The sequence below is a fragment of the Atractosteus spatula genome, chromosome 1 (genome assembly GCF_055471065.1).
Source record: "Atractosteus spatula isolate fAtrSpa1 chromosome 1, fAtrSpa1.hap1, whole genome shotgun sequence".
Taxonomy (NCBI): domain Eukaryota; kingdom Metazoa; phylum Chordata; class Actinopteri; order Semionotiformes; family Lepisosteidae; genus Atractosteus; species Atractosteus spatula.
Genome location: NC_142706.1, coordinates 10,725,856 through 10,739,202, shown reverse-complemented (window position 1 = coordinate 10,739,202; position 13,347 = coordinate 10,725,856). Strand labels below are relative to the sequence as shown.

Genomic DNA, 13,347 nt, shown 5'->3' with positions numbered 1-13,347 from the left:
TGAGCTCAATAAATCTGAATCTGCACAAGACTGTGACCTGCTCCTCTGAGGAAGAATATCCCACAACAGTGAGTATTGCATTTAGAGGGTCACTCAGCTCTGTATGGGAGAACTGTCCTGCTCTTCACCACAAGCTTGCTGCAGGATTAGAGCAGTAGTTGGACATTTTGATGTAGTTTGACACTTACTCCTTGTTGACAAGAGGCACCATATTAGATGCCTAAAGTTCCAGACATGTTAAGAGTGCACATATTTAACTACACAATAGAGAGAACATTCCCTGAGACCAGCTGCAGTAAAGAATATATAGAAAGAATAAGAGTCTCCAGAATATGGACACTCAAATACCTATTGGCATTCTTTGAATACCTTACCATGTGCCAATATGGTATTTGTCAGTACTGTTTCAACTATGACATAAATAGTTAGAACAGGTATATAAAGGAGGTCAAAGCAAACAGCTAAGAGCTACAGTTTGCTGTCGGTAGTTTTGAGATGAATAAAATGACAAAACAAGGAGCATCACTGTAATGACAGATGCTGTAATCTCTGTTTATGGGGCCTGTGATCATGAATATACAAAGCATGGTGAGTTTTGTTTTACTTCTGTAAGCCCATTGTCCAATACTGTGGTATCAGCTGTAACCAAATCCTTTTAAAAGTACTGTTGCACGCAAAGCCTAACTAAATATCACGCACATATTTCAACAGGGGTGCCTGGGGCCAGACTGATTAGAACATTTCTGAGCCCGGTTCTCAAGATCAGCTATGTAGACGGCGTCGGAAATACTCCAGGGTGGAGCTCTGCTTATTGAGAGAGGACAGGGCAGGACTTCTATCTATCAGGCATCTGCATGCAGGAGCCTGTGAACACTGCTTGGATTACAAGTCAGTGCCTGTCGGTGAAGAACAAGGCGATATTGCAGCCAGGTGAATGGGATTGCCAGGGGGGAAGGTCAAGAAAAGCTCCAGAGCAGCCACTGACTCCCTGAGTGCCTCTCTGAGGAGGTGGCTGAACCTCCTAGTGCTCCTCCCTTCAGCTGAGGTCTGGCTGTCAGAGACCGGCAATCCGCCATTTCGGGGCCCCCTCTATTTGACTTGGGCCTCAGAGAAACCCAAGTCAGGTCTCGTTACCCAGGCCGTGTCTGTGAGTGGACATGGGTGGCATCACACTCCAGGTCTTGTTCTTTGGGTTGTAGCACTCTACAGTGTTGAGGGTCTTCAGGCCGTCCCTCCCCCCGACCACGTACAGCTTGTCGTCCAGCACAGCCACGCCGAACTGCAGCCGCCTGCCGTTCATGTTGGCCACGTGCGTCCACGTGTTGGTGCGCAGCTCGTACCTCTCAATACTAGTGGCACCTGGAGCGAGGAGGCGAGAGAGGACCCCAGTCAGACATACAAACCCACGACCGGCGGTGCAATAACCTCACCCTCTTTCAATCGCACAGTCACTGTCCGGTTCTGGAGGGCGCAATTTGGGGAAATGGTGAATGAAAGCAGCGAGCGGAGGAGCTGGCAGTCAGGTACGATTTTGATTTCGCGTTCTCAGACATCTGTCGTGGCTGTGAAGGGCCTCAAAAGAAAAAGCCCAGGTCTTTAAAGTATATTCAATCCCTCACTCAGCAAAATGAAAGTTAAACTGGACAGTGCCCAAAGACAAAGGAAATGCCCACAGGAATGACTTAAAGTTGTCTGTGTTGCCTGATGTGGTGACAAGTGAGTAAAACATTATTACTTAGAATTATAAGCCCTGTAGTAACATCGGGGAGATAAAGACAACACACATATGTCCTCCAAAAAGGTGCGAGTCTCCAGTCATCTGCTTCTTATTCACACCGAGAGCAGATGGTGGCACTGTAAGAACAAGGGCAACACTGCTAGGCCACAGGGGCTGCTGTTGTGTGGCAGCTCTAGAATCCTATAGCCGACACACAACCAGCCAGTCCTAGAAACCACCTCCCACTCTCCTGGCTTGGAAATCCTGACCACAGTTTGCTTTGGACATTCCCAGACTAGAGCCAGGAATCTCCCAGCTACAGGGCTCTACGGAGCTCCGCTCAATAATCTGAACGTCCTCTACAAATCCTATTTACTGTGACAAATGGGGCTTGTGTACATCAGACCAGAGCACATGGCAGTGCGGGGGACCTCAGTGTGAGACACGGGACCTTTGGTGGCGTCCATGCCCCCTACTGCAAACAGCACCCCCACAGTGGACTTCCTGGGCCTGGTCCGCGGGCTCTGCAGCAAGGGCCTGCGCTCAGGCAGCAGGTGGTACTTCATGGCCTCCATGATCAGTCGGTGACATTCGATGTTGTCCCGGAAAAGGGGATTGTTCTCCATGTCGGCCAGGAACTAGGAAAGGAAAAGCACGATTCCTGATCACCCAGGGATAAGAGCTCACAGAACAGCCTATACAAATGGGCATCCAACATATTATAATTGCTTACACTTATATAGAGCTTTTCTGGACAATCCAATCAAAGCGCTTTACAGGTAATGGGGACTCCCTTCCACCACCACCAATGAGCAGCACCACCTGGATGATGTGAAGGCAGCCATAATGTGCCAGAACGCTCACCACACACCAGCTATCAGTGGGGAGGAGAGCAGAGTGATGAAGCCTGTTCATAGATGGGGATTATTAGGAGGCCATGATTGGTAAGGGCCAATGGGAAATTTGGCCAGGACACCGGGGTTACACCCTCAAGAAACACCCCAGGATTTTTAATGATCACAGAGAGTCAGGGCCTCGGTTTTACGTCTCATCCGAAGGACGGCGCCTATTTACAGTATAGTGTCCCTGTCACTATACTGGGGCATTAGGACCCACATGGACTGCAGGGTGAGCGCCCCCTGCTGGCCCCACTAACACCTCTTCCAGCAACAACCTTAGTTTTTCCCAGGAGGTCTCCCATCCAGGTACTGACCAGGCTCACACCTACTTAGCTTCAGTGGGCTGCCAGTTGTGAGTTGCAGATTGATATGGCTGCTGGCTACTCCTGTAGCTACTATTGCTACTCCTGTAGAACCAAATACTAGTATATTAAGTCAAGACAGGACTGGCTTTACAGCAGTTGTTTATTACACATAAAGCCTCTTGGTGTACTATTATTTTGCCTGACGGAGTATTATTAACAGGTAAAACAGGTGCTGGCCTTCAATGTATGTATAACACAGGCAACAAAAATGAAATTGTCAAAAATGAGGAATTAATTGAATTCAATTAGAGATGAGGTAATTGAATCACGCACCAGTGTGGTCCTGAAAGGTCTGGTTTTGCAATACCCTGGATTACAGGAAGAGGCTGTTATCCTCATGGCAGTATCTTGCCACATATCCAGCTCTGTCATTTTAGTGGCAGAGAATAGAATTGAAATTCTAAAAATGACAGCAGGTTGGTCAATTAAAACTGTTTAAAAAAATCAGGAAATGCAATGGGACATAATGAAATATTCACTGCACAGTGATATTCATTCGTGATATTATTTGTTGGTAAAATCTTCATCAGGTGATCAGAATAAAATCCATAGGGACTGAGGAGCAGAGTATAATTTAGCATTTCCTTAAAATGCTTTTTTCCCCTCCTGGGAAGAATTAATATGGAAAATTAAGTTCATTCTCTTAATATAGTTATGCTTGGTGCTGATTTATTCTCATTTATTTTCCCTCTGAATATCGTGCTGTTACTCTCTGTGTATACTGTATATGTTTTTAATTAGGCACAGTAGTAACAGAGAGGCTGACTAATTGCCTTAATCAGTTCAATTACTACTGACGCAAGTGCAGATTTTTCATTTGCTAATTACTTTACAAATTCCCCCGGATGACTTTGCCACCTGTTTCTCTACAGCATCACATCCATGTGTTCTGCTGGCTGCAGATTCACAGTTCGCTCCTGAACCGAGACACGTGATACAGTAACTTGCAGAGAGCCTGGACTCTAAACTAGCCTGATTGCTGACGACAGTGGATAGTTGCCCAAACATTTTAAGTGACCATGTTTAAAAGTAGGAAAAAAGATGAAAAGCACAACACTGGATGGCGGTTTTGCTTATATAATAAAATAGTTCTGCGTGAGTTTTTAATAGCTTCACACTTAAGCAAATTAGCCTTGCACTCCGCAGTCCGGTGAGAGTACGTCTGGTGAAGGAGAGAGAAACGCACTAATTTAATCATTTTGGCTACTGTAGTCTAATGGCGCTGGAGAACATAAGTGAACTGACACTGTAGCTGTTCCATAACCTTTTTAAATTTACATTAATATATTGTTTGGTGCAAGACGGATTTTATCTACTCACTGGACACATGAGCAGCAGGTCAACAGCCTATAAATTTGTATTAGGCTGCTTGAGGGAGCTAGGGAATGTTATCACTGTTGCACAGGCTTCGGTGTTGGTTTTTGTCCATTTGCTTTCAGAGGGTGTAACAGTTCCAGGGCAGGGCAATTCAGTCCTAGAAAAACTGCATTTCATTCCAGGCATCCTTAAATTTACTGAACTGACCTATCTATTTACTATACTTGGCTGATAAAAGGTGGACCAACTGACTGTGAAAATGCAAATGTTTCCAAAGTCTTTATTTATTGCCCGTCAGACTGGACTGGTCAGCCCTGACTCAGTGGCAGGAGTAGTCATAATACAATTTTAGATAACTAAAAGGAGATAATGTACAAGGAGATAAACACATGCAAGTGATTCACAGTCAGTAGATACTTTGAACACACCCATGTTCTAAATAAGATCGCAAAGACACAAGAATGAAATACCAAACAATCCACGACTAAAATAACTGCAACGCTAAAGTCTGCAAGAAGGATGCAGAATTCATTAGCATTAATCTTTGTACCTCAATTAAGTGAGACATCAGCCTCTCTAGCTGAGTGAGATGGATGTCTGTGTTTATTAAAGAAATCCAGCACAGTCCTTTCTGAAACCTATATTGTGTTACATGTGGACTGAGTCACAACAAGAACTGGAAAACTAAACTTTTTTTTCTGGGCCACAGAGAAAAAGATGAAACCCTTGATCAGAAATCAAAGGCTTCTCTGCAAAGCTGGTGAATCTGTCTGCTCAGAGACGGACTGTCTCCTTCAGCGCAGCGCACCGAGTTACCCAATTTACTTTGGTAACAACCACTAATATTTCAGTAAAGAAAGAATCACCAACGGAAAGAGAGCAATGAATGTCTATTCTGTCCCCTGGCGCTTGCTCTGGGCTTAACGTACTTTCAATGGAATTAGAAAAAACATGAATGTGGATTGTATGGACTTCTTAAACACAGTATACCTAACATCCAGCTGAGTCTTTCAAACTCCAGCAATAATAAAGATTATGACAGATTACTGATCCTACTACTTTTGCAACAAATAAAAAAACAACTCCAAATACCTTTCAGAAGCTACTACATTCAAAAGCTAGAGCCGGATAACTAAATACCCTGTGGTTTTCTCATAAAAGGGTTTCCTTCACCTCCATTTACAGGATTAAAGGATTACTTACTATTGTGCAGACAATAGCTGCAATATCTGATCTTGCCGAGATTCTCAATCCATAATTATCTGCCAAGCTAGCTTTATTTTAGTAAATAGCTTATCTGCCCGGAAGGCAATAGCAAATTGACATTCAACAAGAAATGATTTAAATTTTTATTCCCTTTCGGTGGCACGTTCTGCACTCGTGAGCTGACGGCCGCGGCTCTGAATCTAGGAAATGAGAATGTTTTTTTCTCTTCCCAGCTCTACACTTCAATACCTGCGATGTGAACAGTGTGCTCTCCGAGGATTGTCGTGGAGGGGCTGAAAACAATCATTTACATTTAGATAACCTGAGCTAATGCTGCAGGACTTTCCTGTGTGTTTCAGATTGAACAGAATGACTTCAATAAAAAGAAGAAGGGATGCTGCCTGTGAACCTCTGACAGGTTGTTTTCAGGTGGATAAATGAGCATGTGGGGAAAGGGCCCATCAGTGTCACTGCTGATTCGGCTATGGAGCTGTGAGGAGATTGAAGCACAGACTAATTATTCACTGTGGAAAGAAATGGGGAAAAAAAACACATTATGCTATTTTGCTTATGTTTTTCAAAATAATACTCAAATAAAACAAGCTGGGCAATAGTGACCCACTGTTAAGTAGATTTATATTATCCTTAAGGACGTAGGGTATTGTTTGCCTTGGTCAAGTACAGTACATGTATAGGTTTTAGTGCTGAATTCAGCTACATGAAAATAACTTAGAGGGTGTTACAATGTAAACTGAAGACCACTTGTGAAGCTCTGTATTGCTGAATGCTAAATCTTTTATTAAGACAAGCCAAACTGTCTTAAAATCACTAATGTTATTGGTAATGTATGGCTTGATTGCATAACACCTACGAACCTGAAAACTGTTGCACAACAAGAACCTCACTAGCCAGGTCCAATCAATCCTTTTGAATACCTGCTCGTAAAATTATTCTGAAATCAGCTCTGATGCTTGCGTTAAGAGTGCTGGAACCACAGGCTCCCCACCCCAGATAGGACAATCGGGGTCGTTTGCAGGTTAAGCCCCAGGACTGCTGTGAACCCCTCCATATTGCAGCCAAGAATACAACAGTTGTGATGTGGGTACTGGGCACCTGAACGTCCAATGCCTGGTACACCTTTTGAACGTGGTGGTGAAAATGCTTTGGAAATATGGCCTTCTGCAAAGTCAAAAGAACAGACAAAATGTCTGAAATCATGACTTCACTGTTCCACCCAGAACATGTGCTGCACATCATGTCTGCAGCAGACCTGGTTCTTTTCATTCATTTACCACAGGAAGCCAGCACACAAAAACACTTATCATACAGCTGATTAAAAGCAGAGCTCAAGTTAATAATCAGTGAACCACTTACAAATGTTAAAATTGGTGGTTTCAAGCCTCACTTGATTAAATCAGTTAAATCTTGAATGACTGGCAGGATGTGCCTGTGTCCGATGTGTCGCCAGGGTACGAACAGACCTGTGGGGCCAGCAGAGGCAGTCTGATGAAGGCCAGCAGCTTGCTGAGCTCGCCCTGCCTGCGCCCGACGTCGTGGTGCACCCAGCTCAGCAAGGCGTTCAGGACCGTCTCCTCGTCGGGGACGTTCATGTCATCAGAGGCCATGAGCTTCAGAACCTCGCCGGCTGGCAGCAGCAGGAACTCCTGGTTCCTGATCACCTCCAGGAAGTGCTCCTGTCAACAGCAACAAAACGGCAAAATCTTTGAGGACCTTGACGGACTACTGTAGCCAACCCGGTGCTGCCCTGGAGTCAGTGTGATGCAGATTTGTTGTGAGGAGAAATAGTAGGAACTGCACCGTTGGCCTGGCCAGGCCAGGAGTGGGCTATTCTCGACCTTTCTGTCATTTTACCACATCATACAGTGGCGACCATTGTGTTTCCCAGTATAGGTCATGTGGAGCTGCAGAAAGACTGAACCCCACTCTGGTCTTGTACAACCCAGACTCTTTAAAGGCTCTGGCACATTACCTGATTCAAACAGTCTGTGAAACATCTGGTGCTCTCACTTTAATTAATAAATAGTAGAAAGAAGGTTAGAAAAAGTGACTCAAGCTCACCTTGCTAGTATATAGCCCGGTTGTCTACAGAGGACGTAGCTAGTCATAGGACAGAGATAGTTAGAAGGCCAAAGAGCAACCACTGGATGGACACCAGAACGAAGAGGGAGTATAGAGACTTCCCCCTCTGCTTCACGGAAAAAGGAAAGAGGCCTCGTCTTTTCACTTTTTCCCTGTCAAGGCTTCAAGAGGAAAAAGTGAGCCTGGACAGGGGAAAAGGTAGAGGTCAGGATACAGTCTGATGACAAGAGGTACGGAATACTACAACATACAAACGCATAAAGTTCTATATAGGAAGAATCACAGCAACCGAGGGCCTATCTTGGAATTTTAGGATACAAGTTGAAACTTCACTCTGGAGGGGGTGGTAGTCTATCATCAGACCTGCACGCATACACACACAGGGACAATTTAGAGATACCAAGTTACCTCACCAGCATGACTCTGGAGGGTACAGGCAATGTGGCAAACCATTGAAATCAATCCCAGGTCCCGTGAACTTGTCATAATACAATTGTGAAATTTTCCATCTGTATTTTCCTACCAAAACCAAAGTACTTCCTCACTTCCTGGTAAAGCTGAGAGCTAGGCAAATATCACCCCCATCTAAAGCGACACAGCTGGTTTACACAGAGCCCAATATGGAAATGTGCCAGCTTGCGGTGGAGATGGGCTACACTGGTAGTCGAGTAACATTATTTTTAGCCTGCGGTCAGAGCAACTCCACTTCTTCTGTAATTAGAGATCTAGTTCTGAAAGGAACACAGAAATATAGAGGCCAAAAAGGAGAAACCACTATGCAGTGGCCTGGCACTGGAAAAAAAAAAAAGATGCATCTCATGAAAAGAGGCACTCGAGCCCACATCCAGATGTGGAGTGAATCACTAGTGATTCCAATTAACAGGTGAAGCCGGCTTCAGCGTCGAATTGTACAGAAATAGTAAAACAGGACTAAATGACCAAAACTATTCGGTATTGAATATGAGTAACAGGAGAAGCTGAGAGTGCAGCTTCTCAAGAAAACCCAGTGATTCAAAACACAGAGCTGTGTGTGATCTGGACTCTTCATACGGATGTCTCTACTGAAATACAACAAGATTATTCCCCTCGGGCATGTACAGGAACACTCTGCCATAAAGTAAAACACTGCAGCTTTTCTCCACTGATTGCTTCTTCTCTACTCAGCATTCTGGAGTGAAGCATTCACTTTTACTTAGGCATCTCTTTCTTTGTAAAAATTGCTATTGTTATAAATAGAGTTTTGTACAGTTAACAAAGTTCTGAAGTTTATCGGAGATGCTTCAGAAAGGCGACCTAGTTTGCAGCACTGTTATCAGGAGGATGCAAAGCTAGATCTCAGATGGGGTGTCTTAACCCCAGTTCATTAGCTCTCACTACAAGAGCATTGACTCCTTTGAATGAACCCATCAGATGAAATATAGACATATATTAAAACTCAACAAGCTGTGCTTATTATGTTAAGCATGTTCACCTCCGAGTGGGCATTTACATGCACAGGGATCTTTTCTGCAGGGCGTTGATAATTTATTGCATGCACATCCTGTAAATGTCTCCTAGTGTGACTGTCATAATGAAAGGGCATTAAATTTAATTCCCTGTTCTTGTGGATGACAGAATAAATGACCATAGTCTGAGCATTTAATGCATGTATCACACAGCTTTAAGCCAATAACGTTTCCTTTTCTCTGCAGCCAACACATAAACAGTCACCAATGGACAAAAAAATGCTTCACTGTTCGACAACATCTGTCCGCTACTTATCTTTAATTGTGAAGCTCTGTTGTGGCTGCATGGGATCTGACTTGCTTTGTTTATAATCACGGCTGGCAGTACAGTGTATTAATTCCATGCCAGGCCTCTCCTCAAGCTCTCTAATGGACTCTCTCTGTGACACATAAAGGCTATTACAAGAGCTGTGATTGCACAGATTAGCCAGCGATGGAGGAAATAATTACAGGAGAAAGCCTGTTTGATAGAAAGCTCTAGTGGTATCGGTAATCTCAGGGAGAATGTAGTCCTTTTCATTTCCTTATCAAACAGTCTGCATTCCATGTATAAGCCAACAGCTCGGAGCTGAGCTGTCACTGTCAATCAGACGCACACCGTCACAGGCATACTCATGCTTACAGACAGGCGATCTGCATGACAAAAGTCCATATCATTCTGCTTTTGGTCGTCTTAAAGGTGATCAGACAAAACTAGATCCCCATTTTAAACTCATCAATTGAGATACAGTAACAGTATAATACAGTAATGGCAGAGTGCAGGAGGTAAAGAGTGAGGACACACAGTTTAGTACAAGCGTGTACATGCAACACGTGACTTTAGCCCTCATCTGGCACTGTGCAGACTACTGTACAGTAGTACAATCTAGATGTAAAGTTGAGAACCCAGTTAACAACCGTGATTTTTAACGGTTGGCGTAAAGTGAATACTAAAATCATAACGCATATTGAGGACTTTAGAATTCTACCAAATAGGAGGATGAGTTCATAAAGTCAGAGTACCTACTGTAACTAACTTTTTAACTTGTGGAAAATATCCCTACTTGTTTTTGTGGCAAGAGGCTTCCAAGAACATTTCTTTTGGACAGCTGTAGCCCTGGAGCTCACTGTGAAATGTCCTATGAACTTGCTTAAACCCTACGCACTCAGGTATCCCTGTTGACCGACTCTCATCCTGCAAGCTTTTTATTGACGCTGGCTTTCCTGGCACTAACAAACTAACTAACAAAAAGAGATACGTCTACCTCATTACAACAACAACTAGTTCAATTTCAAGACTTTGTTCTAATGATCGTTTACCACTGTACAGCCGCACAGTATTTTTTAGCTTTTCCCATGGTATTTACTTTACTTTTTCAATACTCTAGTGCTGGGGCATAAGAGTAAGCTTCTCTAAGCTTTACCGTGGATTAAACCGTGACTTCACTGACAGCTCATTTCTTCAATTTTTTTTGGACCATGGTGAATGTTTATCAGGGTATGTGCCACTGGGCAGATATTTAAACCTTTTTTTCCCAGCAGGAGTTAGACTGTGTAGCCACACATTATACAGTACAATAACAATTCTAAAAAATTACATTTCATTCCAACTATGATTACAAAGGAAGACAGAGGAAGGGGGAAAGAAATTAATATAACGGAAAAGCTAAAAATGATATAGAAGATCAGAGTCTAAAGCATATTCACCTACACACTGGTCAGAATTATACACCTGTCCACTAAGCCACAATAAACTACATTTTTCAAACCACTATGATTAAACTATAATACTAATCTTGTTTATCCTTCACCGATTTATACAACGCAGTTATAGTATGTTACAGCTTTATAAACAAGTTAATTGCTTCTGGATTATGGCTTATTAATAATTATACAGAAAAAAACAGTGTCTTTTTATAGACAGTTTCTATGACAACCTCAAGTGAGAACAGAGGCACTGCCTCAGTGAATTATCCATTATTACCACAGTGAAATTGGAGTCCCAGTTGTAACCCAATAAAATCAAACATAATAAAGGAAGTAAAGCCATCCATCTGGCATGACTAATTAATTACAAGGGTTGTATTTTGTTCTTGCCTTCAGATTCAATCACTTCAAACCCACACAAAGTGAGAAGCAGAACATAGATTGAGAAAGAGAATTTAGCTGAACATCATTGTTCTCTTAAAAAAAATACTTCAAACTATCGGTCCTGTTGCGAGATGAAAATCTTAAACACCCTTGAACTATCGGCGCCAAGGAGATTAGGCTGTCCAACTCCAAATAAACAAACTTCAAAACCACTAGTTTTGTTGTTTTAGAAAAAAGCTTTCTGTCTGTCTCTTAGATTCCAGTCCTGTCTATTTTAATATCTTTAGCCTGCAAACTTCAGATCCAGATGTTAAGCTCAGATCCACATCTTGTACTGGTTTGGGCAAGGTTGCAGTGAAACCCTAAGCCTAATTGGGATAAATAAGTACATTAGCAACAACAACGTCTGCAACTCATAGTGTCTTATAGTCACAACTGTAGGCCTCTTCTCCGGCAAAAGCCTATTTTGCACAAGGACTTGTTTCCCCAGCTAATGGACCTTCAAGTGGAGAACATGACCCTGAAGACACAAATGGAAATTAAGAGCAATAACATTCAGGGCTAAACATCAGGAGGCACTCGGAACATGTAAGGAGTCATGGATTCTCAAAAAAAACTACACATCCATGCAAATTGAAACACGGCGTCCTTAAATAAATAAATTAGCCCTCAGGGCGCCAGCAAAAGATCACTTAACCAAAGCATGTAAACTGAATTAGAGAGTTAGGAAATCACAGAAATTTCCACTCTCATTCCAACAGCTGTTTAATGAATCTGACCTTTCAGAAAACCTTTAAAAGAAGTGGTGCCTTCTTGGTTTGCAAAGTGCTTCTCGGAAATGAGCCTTTCAGAGTCTTTTTTTTTTCACATCACTAGACAGCTTGTGCAGGAGTGCCCGCAGGAGGCCGAAGGTGCCCTAGCAGGTGCCCACCATGGTGTAGTTGTGCGCCACCCGGTGCAGGTCGGTGCAGCCCTGGGCATCGGCAAAGGAGCGGATTCCCAGGCAGTTGGAGGGGTGGAGCTGCTTCATGAGGAAGCGACAGCAGGCCTCCACCACGGGGGACAGCTGCAGCAGGCAGGCTGTGGACAGCAGGCTCTCAATGGTCTCCTCTCGCAGCTCCAGACGACCTGCGGAAAGGACACCCGGTCAACACCCCTGGGGCACTCAGGCCTCTCACTGCTGTATAGACTTCACAATGGGTCACCAGTGGCTGTGTGTCACACAGGCTTCACAATGTACCACACTGACAGTGTATAACACAACACACAGGCCTCAGAGTTAACCACACTAACAGCGGACCACATAACACACAGGCGTCACAGTGACAGCGTATAACACAAAGCACATGTGTCACAATGTACCACACTGACAATGTGTAACACAAACACACACAGGCGTCATAATGTCCCAATGTCCCACACTGACAGCGTGTCACACAAAGCACAGGCGTTACAATGTATCACTCTCACAGTGTATAAAAAAATGCACGGGTGTCACCGCATTGGCAGTGTGTAACAACACACACAGGCGTCACAATGTCCCACACTGACAGTGTGTAACACAAACACACACAGGCGTCACAATGTTCATCAGTGACAGTGTGTCACACAACACACAAGTGTCACAATGTACCACAGTGACAGTATTTCAAACATCCACGTGCCAGAATGAGCTCACAGTTACCAGTCCGCCACTAGAACACACAGCAGTCAGGTATGTCAAATGAATGAGCAACGGCAGCAGCATGATTGTCATGTTTTTCACCCAAAATGTATGAGGTTTTCTTTTCTGTTGCTGGTTTATTTAATTTACCTCGACAGTATAATACCTCAAAGCTGTGCTGCAAATGCGCAATGCGAGGTGAAGGCAAGAGAAGTCATGTGACATTATTATCCAATCACATTCCCAGAAAGACCCTATTGATCTGTGAATCAAAGTCTGAGCCCCAGAGTCACAGAGAGCAGAAAAAACACTTTGGAAGTCTATGTGTACAGTCTGATAGACAGAAGCCAGATGAAAAACATCATACATTTAACCATGTCAATGTGATATCATATCTTGCCAACAAGACGAAGCAGAAACATTCTAGGAACAGAACTACAGAAGGAGCATTTATTTTTAAATGATACTGTTACCGCCAAATGTATTTTAGCAAACGTAGAGAGAT

The 13,347-nt window shown here is 43.4% G+C and overlaps 1 protein-coding gene across 1 annotated transcript in view; it reads right to left on the bottom strand.

The window, feature by feature from the left end:
* klhl5 (kelch-like family member 5) overlaps window positions 1–13,347 on the bottom strand; it is a 38,555-nt gene that overhangs the window by 9,916 nt on the left and 15,292 nt on the right. The window contains exons 4-7 of the mRNA XM_088915808.1: window positions 12,111–12,307; window positions 6,986–7,198; window positions 2,169–2,355; window positions 1,135–1,359 (exon numbers count right to left, since the gene is read on the bottom strand). Of these exons, the coding sequence (XP_088771934.1) occupies window positions 1,135–1,359; window positions 2,169–2,355; window positions 6,986–7,198; window positions 12,111–12,307 (822 nt within the window). The remainder of the gene's footprint in view (window positions 1–1,134; window positions 1,360–2,168; window positions 2,356–6,985; window positions 7,199–12,110; window positions 12,308–13,347) is intronic.